Raw genomic sequence first — 16,653 nt, 5'->3', positions numbered from 1 at the left:
ACTAATTTACAGACTGTAGGATTTTCTGTAGCTTCAGTTTGGCGAAAGGCGTTGTTAGCTTTAAATGTACCGCGCCATAAAGCGTCACTCACCTCACTTGACTGATTGACATGCATGTTTGCGCTTTCTCGGGGGAACAGGAAGCAGGCTGTAAGGAACTGAGCGGAGCTTCTCATGCAGGAGTTCACCGCGCCTCGGAGTTGCTCTGAACGTGCCGTCAAGGATATGAGGAGAAAGAATTAAGAATCAGGAAAAAAGCGTGGGAGACGGTAAGTAACACTGAAGCGACTTTAGCGAGGTAAGGTTAATGAGGAAACGCATTTAGAAATTGCCTTGCAGGTAAGCAGGTACATGATTACCTATGCAACGTGACTGAGTCATGTGCAGCGGCATCAATTAAACTCTTTTTGTTTTTTTAAACTAACAAAGCAACTTAAAAAAAAAACTCGACTCTTATCAACAAGACTTATCAATGCTACTTTTGTACTTTTGCTTTTTTTTAATTGACAGCCTCTTATATGACAAGTGTTTCTCTACTATGGATTTCACTGGCCTTTCTATCACTCTCGTCTGTTTTTGTTTTCAATGATTTGGTTGTATTTGCCAACTTGGATGCAAAGATCAATGTGTTTCTGAGAGCCTTTAAGTATTTATTAACATAGTATTGTTAAAGGCACCTCTATTACAGACGAATTAAAAGTCTGATTCACAGCTACCATGAACAGTGAATCAGATTGTTCAGACTGATCAAACACTGCGTTATTCCTGGAAAACAGAATAACGCAGTGCTTCCCAACACCGATCTTCAATTCATACCACCCTGCATGTTTTAGATGTTTTTCTTCATGAACACACCTGATTCAGTTATTTGCAGCTCAACAAAAGCCTGTAAATAAGCTAGGAACTGAAATCAGTTTTGCTGAAGCAGTGAAACATCAAAAACAAGCAGTGTGGTGTGTTTTAATGAATAGGGTTGGGAAAATACTGAATAGTGTAGCCTGTTACTGCTGCTGCAAAACATTACCATAGAACAGGGGTGCCCAAAGTCGGTCCTCGAGGGCTGGCATTCTGCATGTTTTAGTTCTCTCCCTGCTGGTAGTAACAACATTTTCAGCATGTCAATGTTCTTCTTAAACCTTCTAATGAGCCATCATTGGTTCCAGGTGCATTAAACCAGGGAGAGAACTAAAACATGCGGGATGCCGGTCCTCCAGGACCGACTTTGGTCACCACTTCCATAGCATGATTCTGTCACCACCACGTTTCACTGTATGGATAGTATTGGTGTGATAATGAACTCTGTTTCCTGCAAATGTGACGCCTGACATCCACACCAGAGAGTTTCTTCATCTTTGTCTCATCAGACCAGAGAATTTTGTTTCTCATGATGTGAAAGTCATTCAGATGTCTTTTGGCAAACTCCACATGGGCTGCTTTGTGACTTTTATTAAGGAGTGGCTTTCATCAGGTCAGTCTTCCATGCAGGTCTCATAGGTGGATCGCTGCAGAGATACTTGTTCTTCTGGAAGGTACTCTTCTCTCCAAAGAGAAATGTTGGAGAGAAGTACTTTCTCTTTAGTCTCATTATGCTGATGTATAATATATAATAATATAATAGTGTTTTTCAAGCTCTTAGTTTTACACGATCTAGCCATCAGCATCTTGGTTTAGAGTTTGAAATGATTGAAATTGGACCAGGAGTGACATTTTAGAATAATTTTAGAAGATGAAAAAGTTGCTGTTTTTGAAGGATAATTTAGTAAACCTTTTGTAGCTCTATAAATTGTGCCTATTAATGATGTCCAGCTTTATATTTTGAGTTACTATGAATAAGTTTCTGTCACAGTTACTGAAAACAATCAAGCTTTCAGTAGACTATAGAAACGAGGACACCGCAGTACAATTTTTAATAAGTTGTATATTTTGCAGCAATTGCATGTAGAGCAAATACATTTTTCACATCATTTACTCTGTTGCTGTAAAATGAATTAAAGGTCCTATTCTGGTTCTGGAAAGTTCTAAATATAATAAGATCCAATAGGTCAATTATACTCTGCGTTCTGAATTAATTCACTGATGGGAACGTAAAATCATGTGACTTGAGGGTTTTTTCCACAGCTACAGTTGTCCCTATAATTGGCAAGAAAATGTTGGTTCCACAGAGCATGATGTGTGACGAGTAATAATAAAAGATTTTGTCACAGTTTGGGTTTTTTATAGCAACCAGTAGAAAATTATATTTTTACACTCTTTTTGTTTATATGACTTAATTTTCTTTTAATATCACCCGTTTCACATTTGATCCATTTGACTCCTGGATTATAATCTTTTGTTTCCCCAGTGATGACTGACTGTTTGCTGCCTACTTTGCTGGAAGCCTGTGTGGTGGTTGGAGCGTCCAGTGAAAAGCTTCAGGAAATCTACAAGGTATCTGTGTCTAAATTTAGTTTGTTCAGCTGCCTTTTGCAGTGTCGCTAGCAAACTTGGGGTGACATCTTTCTTATTTTGTTGAAATAGCGGTTAACTGTTGTTGCATGTTTATAACATTGACAAAATAGGAAAAATATGTGAGTATGTTAATGACCGGTAACCAATTTTTACTGAATATAGCAAAAAGTTAATGGCTGAAACAGCATAATGGATACAGGAAGATTTACTAAACAACTGCCACAGAATCAATCAGCTTAACATACAATCATGGAATCCAGGGTCTAATAATTGATGGATAGATGTAAAAAGTATATTTTATATTCTCAAGGCATGCATAAAAGTTAATGCAGTATGTTTTTCCTCTGTCTTATTCAGGCTGGTAACAGCAGTGTGAGCTCAGAGTCTCTCCTGTTGGAGCCGGAGATTCTTCATGTTCTGGCTCCCCCCTTCCAGAGCAGGTCAGCGGAGAATGAGACATCAAAGTTGCATGGAAAACGACACCACTCGTTTCTCAGAATGAAGAAAGAGCATCCTTCTTCAGGTAAAAAGAAAAACAGAAAAAAACAACCAGTTAAGATTTGATGCATACAACGTAACACTGACCATTTCTAAAGAATCGTGTCTCCTACATTCTTCAGGTTCCTGATAGTACTTTATTTTAATGGTATTGCTAGTCTGTGGATTATTTCAAGTTTTATTATTTTACAACTTTACATCTTTCCAGATCAAAGTGCATCAGAGAGAAAAGAAGGAAGCGAAGATGTGGGTGTACCAAAAAATATCGACCTCATGGCATTGCCTCAGCTCTGTTTTCCTGGTGAAACATTTTTATTTTCTCTACTCTCACAAATGCAGAAACGACGCCCTGATTCTGAGGCAATCCATCATGAAAAGTACTAACTATTGTAATGTCAATAAAGCACTTAGAGTAGCAATATTAGAGTACATACCTTCATGTATTTTTTAAAAAATGCAATGTGTGCTAATGACCTGACATGTTTAAGTATGGAAAGTAAAGTTGCTTAATTTAGCTCTATTTAAATGTACTTCAAACATAGAAATAGATTTCTTATAAAGAAAAAAAAAACAGAATTGCATTATGATAGCTAACTATTACAAAACCACTTGTAAATCAATAAAGCAGATTAATGGCAATGCATTGTCATGTCCAGATTTAGACAATTTCTGACGTACTGTAAATGTAAAAACGCATTAAGCATAAGCATATTTAATTAATCCATTGGTTTATTATTCTAATGGCCTGCCATAAAATACCGGATCTGAACTTTTATGTCTTTATCATTTCTACTGTTGAAGACAACTTTTGCTTTCAGCCAGCAGGTGATTTACATAGTTCTGCTGGAGGAACTGACGATTGTAATGTCTGTCCCACAGAGGAACTGAAATTGATTGTAGTTCTCTCTCAAAGTGGTCTTTTATAGTCTTTTTTTTGTTTTAGTTTGCATTTTAGAAGAAACTAAACTGAGCTGATCCATTCATGTGATATATGACTAAAACACCAGCAATTATGCCCAAAAATCTAAAAAGTTCTTTGGAACTGTATGAAAGAACAAAAAGCAACTCCTGGAAGTTGCTTTCCTGAATTTGGGAGTTTTGAATCCCAAATTCAGTTTTATATCTATATAATGTCTTGTAGAAGTCTTCATCAATTAAAATCTGTGCTTTGAGTGAGGGGATCATACATGCAGACTGTAACATTAAGATGCTCTATGTTTTTGTTTTTATCACTAGGTGGTCTGCTGGTCACTGGGGAGGAGAAAAAAGAGCAGTTTCACTTCCTGGTTTTTACCGACGTCTTTGGCAACAAGACTCATGGAGTAGTGATGCAGTATTATCGATCAATTCTGGTACGCTGAGCAGCATGCAATATTTCTCAAATAATACAGCAACATAATTTCTGCAGACTCTAAAACAGGAAATGTTATCATGCTAAATAAATACCTGTAACTAATCAACATCCTCAAACAATGGGAATGTCTTAAGACAATGACAGACAACTAGTCAAGTTGTTTTTTTACTATTATTAAGAAATGTTTTCTTTGAAACAATCAATATAATTTAAGATAATAATAATATAGAATTAAAATTGGGATCTGAAATGAAAACTAATAAATGTTTAATTTATTCTATTTTCCATCAAAGGAAGGGACGACTGGTTATCAGCGTGGAGCTGGATCTTTAAAGTTCTCTAAATGTTTCTCTGCTGTCGGTGTCTGTGTCATATCCAAGTATCCTTATTTCACTGCCCTCAAAGACTGCCTGTCATGGTGAGAAACTGAAGAAACCTGAAGCATATGACATTGCTGAGATTAGTTTGTGTCTGTGTAGATATAATATATTTACCGTATTTATGGCTTGTAAATCAGTCTTAACATTATTTTATGACAAAATCATACATGTTTTGATACAGTCCTATTGTTTTTACCTGTGTCTCATATTTCTTTTCATTATTTGCCAGTCTTCTGTTTCAGCTGAGTTCATGTCGGTTATCAGAGATGGAGGAAAAACTGAATGAATTTGCAATCAAGCTGAGCCTTGTGCCAATTCCACCTCCAGGGCAGCTTCATTTGGTATGTGGACCAGTTCTAACTGGACTATGTCATAGTAATAATAATTTTGCTAAACATGTTTTACCACATTTATTACTCTGAGTATTCCAAATAAACATCCATGGTTTAACATGCCTTTATTTGAATGCTGAATGTTACCTTTCTGGGCTTCAAGTCAGGAAAATCTAATAGATCCACACCTAGAAAATGGAGTTTTCCTTAGAAAATTGTGAGTCTCATACTAACATACTATCTGACACTGTGTAGAGGATAATTTTCTTTTAGCTGAAACAGTAAAACTGCAGGGTTTGTGCTCCATTTTTTCCAGATGTTTACATTACGTCCTTTGACTATCGTGCTACCGTCCAGAGAGGACAAAAGCCTTCCAGCTATCGACTTGGACCTCCACCTGCCTTTCCTTTGCTTCCGACCGCAGCAACTACTGCTGGTATTTCACACTAATTTAGCATTTAAACGCAACAAGAGGAGGTTCAGATTAATGGTTACATCTCTGTGTTTCTCTTTCTGTAGGTGCTTTCTTCTCTTCTGCAGGAGCAACGGGTGGTATTGTTTTCTGCTGACTTGGCAAGACTGACGCTAGTAGCAGAAAGCCTGTTAATCTTTTTGCAGGTCCGTTAACCCATACGTCTGCTCATCTGTCAACTGAAAAACAATGTTTGTTTTTTTATTCTGGTTTGTGTTGGACTACCTTATCTAATTCAAAATCCATGTCGATGATTATTATGGCAAACAATAATCGATTTTAGAAATGCAGTGCGATATTGAGATGAAGAGATGGCCAGAAAGCAGTTGGAATCCTTATAATTAAAACATTCAAGTAAAGTTTAATAAAATAAAACTTGTTCTATTGAACAGTGTCTGTACTGAGTAAATTCATATTGTTAGACATTCAAAGAAGAATAAAATAAAGAAGGTCAAACTAATAATCCAGTCATCTGATTTGTTGTATTTTGCTGGTGAATTTTGAAAATGTATTATATTTGAAAATGTTGGTTATAAAACATAAAACTCTAAAGGAAAATGAGTTCAGTATTGCATCTTGTTAGGCATGTGTTTTAATATATCGTTGCTTTCATTTTCCCCAGCCTCTGACATGGCAGCATCCTTATGTTCCTGTGCTGGCCAGAGGAATGCTGGACTTCCTAATGGCTCCGACTGCCTTTCTTATGGGATGCCATCTGAGCCATTATGCTGAAGTTGCTGCTGTAAGTTCATCACCTGCCAAAATAACATGTATACATTTAAAAGTAACACCAAAGTCTCAAACTCTATGTAAGACATTAAGAACAAAATAAAAGTTCAAATATTGCTGTCTTTAAATGATGTTTTATTTACTCTCTTTTCAATATGATTTCCTTTTTTTTTGATTGTTTAGGAAACCGATGATTTGATCTTAGTGAATATTGATGATGGGACCGTTTCCACATCTTTGTCTGATGCTATTGATATCCCTGAAATTCCTCTAGCTGCTGCAGACTACTTCATACAGAGGTGCAAAGTGTGCTTTAGGATCAGTAATCAAAGCTGACCTACACCAAAACCCCATCTTACACATACTAAATGAAGAGATGTTTTGCCTTTTATAGGAGTCGCTCATTGCAGATACATTTTGACTTGGGCCAGTACCATAGTGCAAGCTGCATGGACATCAATGAGCAGCGTGCACAAAGAAGAGCCTGGCAACACAAACTCAATCATGAGATCCAGAAGATTTCTCTGGAACTGCTGGTCAACATATTTAGGTGTTATGAACACTTAGCTGCAGGTTGATCATTTTCTTAAACATATTCTGTTTCAATATGCTAGAATATTCTGTTGTGTTTTAATCAGGGATGTTTGCAGTCATCTGAACTATGAACATCGAGTGTTTCACAGTGAAGAGTTCCTGAAAACAAGAGAGCCAGAGGAGCTGCTTTTTTACAAAGTGGTATTCCTTCAATTTTCTGGCTTTTGTTTATTTATAGTTACAAAGGTTTGGTTATAGGTTAACTAATATTATTTAAAACATCTAAAATATTGATCAATATATTGACATACCTGTGTTGCAGGTATTGGACACACACATCTTCCACTCCTTCTTGAGGGATCGGCTCAACAAAAAAATGGATTACTTTGCACGAATGGAGCTCAGCACTCGGGCTGAGATGCAGAAGTACGTTATTGTATCAACTGAGCAGGTCTAAAAATCCTTGTGAAATTTCTGCACTTTGCAAATCCTTCTGAAACTGTTTCACATGTTGGAACATTACAACCTCAAAAATCTGTATCTTTGTAGGGAATTGTGGAATATAAATTGCATACTTACGAGTTTTATTTATAAAATAAATACATAGAAATGTAACATTGATTCCACTTCACAACTATGCACGTTCTTGTGTTGGTCTACCAAAAAAAAAAAAATCTCAATAAAATTAATGTGACCAAAGGTGAAAGAAATGAAAACCTTTTCTTGACACTCTATTGTACAGTGCCATAAACAACTAGAAGTAGAAGCAAAAAAATACAACCTCATATGTTTGATCCATCTATGTAGCTGATCTGAATCAATTCAAAACCTGAAATTGTGAAGATTTAACAAGGAAATTGTTTAGCATGTCAGGGTATTGCTTTGTAAAGTCATGGTCAGTCAACTGACCTTCTTTCTTTTCCTGTGTGCGCTGCAGAATGTCTGTTGTTGAGGTACAACGCAGACCGACCATGCAAGAAATCCTAACCCGCAGAAAGAGTTCTGTTGTCGGGAACAAACTGAGCAAAAGACTGGGGATGAGTCTCCCTAACTTAGGGGGATACCAGGTTATCAATTCTGAGAAAAGCCCACTGCTCACAAGGGGCGTCATGTCTGATTCAGGTGAGAGAAATAAAACTAAATGGCTGTAAGGCAGAACAAAGCATTATTTTTCATTCAGTGGCACATTACAGTATATGAGTATTTCATTTGACTTTCTGATGTAACATTTATGTGTTAAAATTGCAACTTTGATTTAAATAATCCGTTAATCACTCCCATATATAAGCTTTTAACTTGTGGCTCTTTTTTAGTTTTCTTAAATGAAATAATTGATTTAAGTCTTGTGTAGGGCGTCTTCTTACTAAAGTTGTCATATTAACTTGGACATTAAAAAAATTAGATTTTGTTCGTCATTCACCATTTTTAATTTAAGTTATTTTATTTTAGTTTATCATGCTTTATTAACTTGCAAATCTACAGTTTAACCATTAAAAGATCAACACGTTCTGTGCAAATTAGATCTGAAATCATAAAATTGCAGATATTTCATAGTTAAACATAACATTCAGGTCAAAATATTTGAGTGTTTTGCATTGATTTATAAAACAGTCACTGCATAGTCCTACATAGTTAAGACATATATTAAGTACATTTATGAAACTGATGCTCACTCAATGTTTTTTTTTTTTTGCTTTTATGTTTAATTCCTCGTCTCTTTCCGCATTCTCTTCTGTTCTTCTCCAGTGCTGAAAACACCACCCGACCCTGTAAAAGTTTTTAAACTCCCAGAGTTCCCAGTGTTTCTGTCTTCTCACTCTGTCCAAGCTTATTATAGTGAGCTCATCCAACTGCTGGGAAATGCTATTTTCTCTGTCCAAACTGACAACTCTTCTCTGCTGGCCAGGTATTATGTCTTGATCTTAGATTTAAACATAAAACTTTAACCCACCAATGTGACTCCTACTATTTTGTCTCTTCAGATTTTACTACTTGCGAGGTTTCATCAACACGCTATGTTCAAGGCGACTGGATGCTTTGAGTGATTTCCAGAGTCTCAACAAGACCGACACGGCAATCTTTCCCACACATTTGGTCACATGGATTGTGGACTCTCTGCATCAAGATGAGCTGCAGCAAGCCCAAAAGAGACCTGAGCTTAAGAGTTTTCTTTTCAAGGTCTGTCAGCAAACTCATCTACACAGTTTTTGGTCGCAGTTGCAGCTTGATGTCAGTGGGTGAATGAATCAAGTCATTTTGTTTGCCTTTGTTAGATAAAAACAGATAATGAGAAGCCGGCTGTTCGGACAGATAATCGCATCAAGAAGTTTAAACTTCCTCAGACTCCCTTGGATCAGGACGAATTTGTACGCTGCATTCAGGAATGTGGAGTTGTGAAGGATGTGGCAACAATAAGTCGCTTATTTGATGCACTCACTGATGGTAAGGGATAAAATACCAAGTATAATAAGCCTACAATGCACAAATCATAATAACCAATAGTCAAATAAATTTGACATTCATAGCTAGAAAAGGTCTTCAAGTAAATATTCATAAGAAGCATATAAACAGCTAGTTTATTTTGTGCAAATCAGACTACTTTCCAGATAGCTTAAGTCCCAACAATGAATCAAGAGGAGTCCTCTAGACCCAAGCTTTTTTCGGTGTGGTTGATAATCTAACTAGATGGCGCAATTACGATATTGATAGAGAGTTACTGTAAACTTGTGTATCACCATCTGTTGTCAAAATCAAATCTACAGTGTGTCCTCAAAGACAAAATCAAAGGGACAGTTCTAATCCTGGATGCTTTATGTCAACATCTTTGCTAAATTGAACCAAATCCTTTTTTTGACCCTTTTGCAAGCATATTAAGCAGTGTTACAATAATATTTATTGTAAGAAATTCACAAATTCCCTATTTTGTATTCTGAGCCACAAACTAGGATGTGTTCAGGAGTATTAATAGCTGTTTAAATCTTTCATAAAAGTAAATAGCACTTAGAATTAATTTAGTAAGCTCTTTAATGCTTAACTGATTGAACAATCTGACTAGAGTTGCTTCAGCTGTCAGGAACATGGAGATCAAACTTTCAGTTTCAGTGTCCCTAACTTTGTCAGCTGAGTGTGACGGTACATTGCTGTTGATGTCATGTTTATTTTGAGACCATAAAAACTCTAGAATAGGTTATTTGTGGCTTGTAAATGTTACTAAATGAAAGATGAGGCACAATACACATCTTCAAAGAAAAATGAGAATAATTGGCATGTCAGACAACACTGAGAGTGAGAGCGGATCAAGTGCATTTGTTGTCAGAGGTCATCAGTGCGTGACATTAAATTCCCACCCATGACCCACTTCTTAAAGAGTCTTTGTATGTGGGACAAAGATTTATTTTCCTCTTTTAGTTCTGATGTAAAAGACAATCATGCACAGCTAGATGGAAGAAAATGCACCAAAACTCTGATGGCGGTTAACACTGAAGTCAATGTTTTGTTGCAAGAATGTGTCATAAGGGCAAACATAGAACAAGCTTTTGTGATATTAAAAGTGGAACGTGTTCAAATCTTCAAAATGTTAATACAGATTTATTTATTTATTTATTATTGTTGTTTTGTTAAATTTAATTATGATTCTACCCTGACAACAAACATTGTCTTTGTTGCAGAACAACATATGAAGGTGGACCCAAAAGTCTTTAAAATGTTTTACACCTTCTGGAAGGAGACGGAGGCCGAAGCACAAGATGTCAACCTCCTCTCTGAGGTCATCAGCCACCTTGACGACAGTGAATGTGTTTATAAGTTGTCCTCACGTGTCAAGACCTCGTATGGTGTCGGAAAAATTGCCATGACGCAGAAACGCTTGTTTCTGCTCACAGAGGGACAGCCAGGTTTCCTGGAAATTGCAAAGTTCAGAGACATACAGGTTAAACATATTTTATTCAGATATCTCATTCTGAAAGTTTCTACTTTGCTGCTATTGTAAATCCTATCATCCCTTTTTAGGAGGTAAAGATGGCCTCCGCCCCCTTTCTTCTTGTCCGTATTCTCAGTCTTCGGATCAAGACTTTTAGCAGGCCTGAGCTATTTGAGGCAAATCTAAAAATGGAGACCAAACTCTGGAACCTCATCATCAAAGAGATGTGGGCTGGGCGCAAGATGAGTGACCAAGATAAGGTACAATACAACAAACAATAAAACTCTACACGTTGCCTTCTGTTTTCAGCAGATAAAATGTATTTACCTTCTATTTTATTTACATCTTTTTTGTCTTTTCTCAGGACCCGCAGTACATGACTCAAGCTCTGACTAATGTCTTGTTGATGGACGCTGTTGTTGGCTGCCTGAACCCTCACAGATCCATCTCTGCAGCTTCGAAGCTGGTTTACTTTGATAGAATCTTACATGAAGGTTAGGTTCTCTTACCTGGTTTCTCTGCTTTCGGATGCAGTGACATTGTGTAAAGACTTTTTTTACAACTGTCACATGGTAGAAGTTTGCTCTAAACAATTGGATTACCTTTTTGATAAGTTTTTGTCAATTGTGTATTACTGTTTTATGTTACTGTACATTTATTGTGTATACAATAATGTATACATTTTCTTTTTTTGTCTTTGACCAGTTCATACGATAGTTCCTAATACTACCTCAGAGGCTCTAAAGCATAAAATCAACCCATCTCTGGACTTAGCAGAACCTCAGACTGTATGTGTGCTGCTGTACACTCCAGGTATCTAATTGTTTAACTTTAAGAAATGTGCAACTATTTTTCTGAAATTTGCAACTTTATTTTCTAATGTGTTGGGCAATAGGTGTGCATTTTCCCGTACACATGTTTTTGACATGTTCTAACTGAGTTCTTCGAGTGAACAAAGTTGGTCTGTACTGGAACATTATATCTCAGATGTCATGTGAGAGAAAAATGGAAATTCCCTCAAGTCACTTTTCCCCAACCCCGATACTCAAGTAGCAGGTTTTTAAGGTCAGTCCTCAGGGGCCAGATGTATTATTTCTCTCCCTGGTTCAACACACATAAATGAAATAGTGGCTCGTCAGCCGGCCTCTGCAGAGCTTTGACATGCCGAGGAGGTAGCAACTACCAGGGTGTTAAACCAGGGAGAGAACTAAAACATGCAGAATGCCAGCCCTTGAGGACTGACTTTCAACAACCCTGTTTTAGGCGTTCCCTGCTTTTGCACACCTGATTTCATCTGATGGCTGAGCAGGCTTTTGTTGAATTTCAGTCAGGTGTGAATCAGGTGTGTTAAAGAGCTACAGTACATCTAATTCAGGGCAAAACACTTCTTTATGTAATCAAAGAAACTGAAACATGATCTTCTAAACACAGGTTTCATATTGAAGTGATTAGCTGTCTAAAAAGTTATCTAAGAAGAAAATTGTCATGTCCTTCACACTCCTAAAAGATTTCTTCTGGTTATAATGTGGCTGCAGGCTACTGTACATTAATCATGAGAATACTGAAACATTTGACGTTAAGTCATGATAGTAAATTTCTTTTCTAATTTGGCAAGCCAATTTCACCTTGAAAGATGAACAAATATATTTAAGCTCAGTGTTTTTACATGTGCTGTTCATAAACTTTACGAACAACATAGAGAAGGCCTCCCCGTCAAAAGCAAGGACTGAAAAACAGATTTGGTCTATTGGCTGGGCTTGAAGTACTGAAACAAAATCAAAGCACACAAAACGTCCTATAGAATCCACAAAACTGCCATTTGTACATATCGAGTGTTTAACTATTTTGATAAATAGAAATCTTCTAAATGTAGATTAATTTTTCAGTTTCTAGATTCTTTCTCAGACACTTAAAAACTGGTATAAACTAATATAATGTAAGACAACATAAAAAGGCACATGACTAAAATGTATTTTTCTAGAACAATCTGATGTTCTGTTCTATTTTAGAATCATGAACTGCTTTTTACTTACAATTTAAATGTTTTTTGTTACAATTTCAGGTCAGTTATGGGACAAAAAATCCCCCATAGTGATGAACCCCAAGCTGTGGGTGGCGCTGAGTGGCGGCAGAGTGGTTGTATTTGATGCAGCTAGCTGGTCAATTCTGGAGGATTGCATTCAGACGGGAGAGTTACAAGTGGTGAGAGCAGACTGATGTCATACAGATACATGTGACTAAAAGTCTTAAAAATAATTCAAAGAAATGTTAAAGCTTAATAATAATATAATCCTGTGGGTGGGAGTTTTAGTATTTGTTGAAACACAGATTGTGTAAAAGAAAAGAAAACTGCTATCTTTGTTGCTTTGTTAATTTACTAAGAACAAAATGTTTTAAGTTTATTTGCTAAGTTGCTTTTTCTGGGGAAAAATTAATAGACTTAGAAACTGAATAAGGAAATTAGTGTTAAGTCAATGTTTGTTTTTTTATTGTAACAATGTTTCTTGGCTATAAATTTTATATTATTATAACAAGCCTGTGTATTTATCTTTACAGTGTGACACAGTGGTGCAGAAAATGCATTTGCAAATAGTATTTTTATTGTGACCTTTAAAATCTTCTGCAAATACCAAAGAACATAATCTGCTATTGACTCTTGTTTGGTGCTGTTCCTTGATTGGAGGTTTGAAGTTTTAACAAGACATTTTGTCAATAATTTAACATGGTGGCATCATTTGTGCATGGGAGAATAGTATACAGCCATAACAACCTGGCCTCTCCTTTCAATGATGGTCACATGCTTGATGGAGGATGCTGTTATATTTTTACTGGTATTGTTTTGGGAAATCAGCCAGTGTGGTTGTATTGGTCTCTGGCATTACCAGCATATCCCACAACTGTTCATCCTACAAGATGAACACTTCATGACCATGTGTTTGTTAGCAGAGTTGTCTGTACCGTCACACAACCTTCACCAAAGACTGTTTGGTATTTACAGACAAGATTTGAGAAGTTTTCTGTGGGTGAAATCTATGTATTCAACTTTGCCACTCTACCTACAAATGCCCTTTTGTTACACCTTTTGTTATTTCTAGAGAAATAAACTGCATTTCTAATATATTGGCTACATGCCAAGCATTGTTTCAGAGAACGCCTCACTCTCACACACATTTCCATTGTTTTTCAATTAGGTTTCTATAAGTATAATATTACAAGATCTTAACCACTATGCCGGTTAGTTTTTGTTGAATAAAAAATGTGCTGAAGTTATTTCCAGTTTTTGCACTTTGAATTTAGTTCTTAAAAGTTTTGTCATTATTTTTTTTTATTTTGTATGTGTTAGTAACTGTCCTAAGCATTCATCGAATTATGCCTCACATTAAGGGTATAATGGTACTTCATAGATAAATAGTAACATTGTACACAGACATATTAAAGGCATTTCTTGTGTTTTTTTACTCTGCTAGCATTTTCCTGAGGATTTTCACATAATTTTATTCTCTGTACAGACATGCATGATGGGGCTGGTTCATGATCAGGTCTGGATGGGTTCTCAGGACTCTGTTATTTACATCATCGACACCCACAGTATGTCCTGCAACAAACAGCTGACTGAACACCGACATGAAGTGACTGGCCTCTCTGTTGACACCACAGATCATAGCAATGGGTGAAGATGTTATTATTCTCAGTGAATTAATATTTCTCAAATAGCAGTCTCTTCAAGTCGAATGTGGGTTTGTAACTAGTCACTTTTTCGTCTTTCTATTTTTCAATTTTCTAGGCAACTTGCTTACTCCTGCAGCTGTGACGGGACAATCCTGCAATGGGACTCGGCTACTCTGAAGGTGAAGCGCCAGTTCTACCTCAGCTGTGACCGTCTCTGCTCCATACGATTCTATGACGGCGTCATTTGGTGCTGTGAGTACACACTGTTGATTCAGTCGGCCATTTCAATCTGATTTGGTGCATGTTTGTCGTTGTGCCTGTGTAGGTACAGTGTCTTGCAAAAATATTCATACCAATTGAACTTTTTCATATCACCCCAAATTTTAATACATTTGTTGTGATTTTATGTTTATATAAAATGCTGTGGCACCTTTACAGCAAGGCCTAAATTTAGTCCAAAAAATTGGATATTCACAGATTCTCTCTTCAGTTCAACTGACCTATTTTTCAAAGAAATATGCTCAACAAAATTCAGTCTCTAGATGTGCAAAGCTGGTATATCCTAAAGACTTCCAGCTGCAGTTGCAATGAAAAGTCGTTCTACAGACTATTAATTCAGAGAGTGAATATCAATTTGTCCCACATTAAACATATACAAATGCAAGAATTGTTGAAATCTACATATCACTTTTATTTTTTCTGTACAATTAAGTGCTACTCTGTGTTGCTCTGTTGCATAAAATTCTAATAAACTCAAATGAGATGGAGATAACTCTTCATCCATCTTTACAGTTTTTGTCTTATCTGCTCATGAATAATCAACAAAAAACTTTCTTTTTAACTTGAGCGTTTTTGCATGTGCAGGTTGTGGCGACAGCATTGTGGAACTAAAAAAGTGTGGCACTCCACAGAGGAGGATAGTGCTTCCTGATGACTTACGGAGCATGCCCAGTTGCTTCAGCTGCTTTATTGTTATTCCAGAGGTGACTTGAAAACTTTAATACAGCAGTCTCTTTCACAGGTTTATATTACATATTATCAGGTGGCATTGATTAACACTGAACCTTCAAGATAAGTTGCTGCTCAAACTTTTAAAACTGAAATTTCAGAATGTTTTCCAAATCATAATAAAGACCAGCAAATCTAACTAAAAGGTTGGTGTGTTGCAGCGCGGACAAGTTTGGACAGGCTGCTCTGACTCGGTGGAATTGTGTCTCTGGCAGACTGACAACCTCAAACAATCACCCAAAAGAATTTCTCTGCCAGGCACTTCAGGAGTCACGTGTATGATTCGAGTCAAAAACCAGGTGAGCTCTGAATACATGTCTGTTTACATGGCTTATTAGCTTATCTAATTAATATTTATTCACCAAATTCTAACTCCATCCATCCATCCATTTTCTAACACCCTTGTCCCTAATGGGGTCGGGAGGGGTCCTGGTGCCTATCTCCAGCTAACGTTCCGGGCGAGAGGCGGGGTACACCCTGGACAGGTCGCCAGTCTGTCTTAGGGACAAATTCTAACTCCTTTAGCGTTAAGTGTAGTGTTAATAATCAGAAAATCTATTTTATTTTGATTTGTTTAGTCAAACTAAATGGGAAAACTAATCTGCCATGTAATCATGACTTAAATTGACCCAGAGCCTGAAATTATTCCAGAGTGGCTCTGGCTGGCTATTGCTTTGTGACACTTATTGGTGTGGACTTACTTAATGATCTGCTTCATTTCATCTTCCCAGATCTGGGTTGGCTGCAGAGGATGGAGCAGAGTTGGAGGTCTTTGTGACGGCCAGCTGAAAAGCCTGGTGTTGGTGTTAGACCTAGACAGTCTCACAGTGACGAAAGAGCTACTGGCCCATTCGGACAGTATCCAGACTCTCTGTTCTGCTGAGGATCGCTATGTCCTGAGCGGCTCTGCACGCCGGGATGGCAAAATTGCCATCTGGCAGGTTACATAAAAACAATTCAAGATACAAGACAAATTTCAGTATGCAGAAATGTATGTAGGTGCAAAGATATGTTTTTATATTTTATTTCTTGGATTCTATTAGTTTATAACAGTAACTTTACTTTTTTAAGGACAAGTGTTTTGATTTCATCTTAATTAAATCATTTTAATTTGCTAAAATTAAAATGACATTTAAGTAAGATGATAATGTGTTTTTATGTTTAGTACACCTTTTAGAGTACTAAAAGGTGATGTTTGTTTCTATGTAAGAATTTCTAATAAATGTTCTTTATTTTACTGTGATGTTTGTATAGAAATATCAATTACGTGTTGTTTCTGTTTCCTTACAATACAATATTTTATAGTTTTG

The 16,653-nt window shown here is 36.7% G+C and overlaps 1 protein-coding gene across 1 annotated transcript; it reads left to right on the top strand.

Annotated features, from left to right (window-relative positions):
* Positions 1 to 112: 112 nt before the first annotated feature.
* On the top strand, positions 113 to 16,516 carry LOC102219654 (DENN domain-containing protein 3-like). The gene is made up of 28 exons (XM_014470839.2): positions 113 to 269; positions 2,342 to 2,427; positions 2,806 to 2,971; positions 3,155 to 3,247; positions 4,183 to 4,298; positions 4,594 to 4,718; positions 4,910 to 5,021; positions 5,329 to 5,448; positions 5,532 to 5,630; positions 6,107 to 6,226; positions 6,397 to 6,512; positions 6,608 to 6,763; positions 6,852 to 6,948; positions 7,070 to 7,173; positions 7,685 to 7,869; positions 8,494 to 8,653; positions 8,730 to 8,925; positions 9,021 to 9,189; positions 10,416 to 10,675; positions 10,756 to 10,926; positions 11,031 to 11,160; positions 11,372 to 11,479; positions 12,729 to 12,868; positions 14,176 to 14,336; positions 14,451 to 14,587; positions 15,200 to 15,318; positions 15,505 to 15,642; positions 16,075 to 16,516. The coding sequence occupies exons 2-28, from the start codon at positions 2,344 to 2,346 to the stop codon at positions 16,291 to 16,293; spliced, it is 3,801 nt and encodes a 1,266-aa protein (XP_014326325.1). The 5' UTR covers positions 113 to 269; positions 2,342 to 2,343; the 3' UTR covers positions 16,294 to 16,516.
* Positions 16,517 to 16,653: the final 137 nt, after the last annotated feature.

The sequence above is a fragment of the Xiphophorus maculatus genome, chromosome 3 (genome assembly GCF_002775205.1).
Source record: "Xiphophorus maculatus strain JP 163 A chromosome 3, X_maculatus-5.0-male, whole genome shotgun sequence".
NCBI lineage: Eukaryota > Metazoa > Chordata > Actinopteri > Cyprinodontiformes > Poeciliidae > Xiphophorus > Xiphophorus maculatus.
Note: the sequence above shows the minus strand (reverse complement) of the source record. Positions and strands in the feature narration are given on the sequence as shown.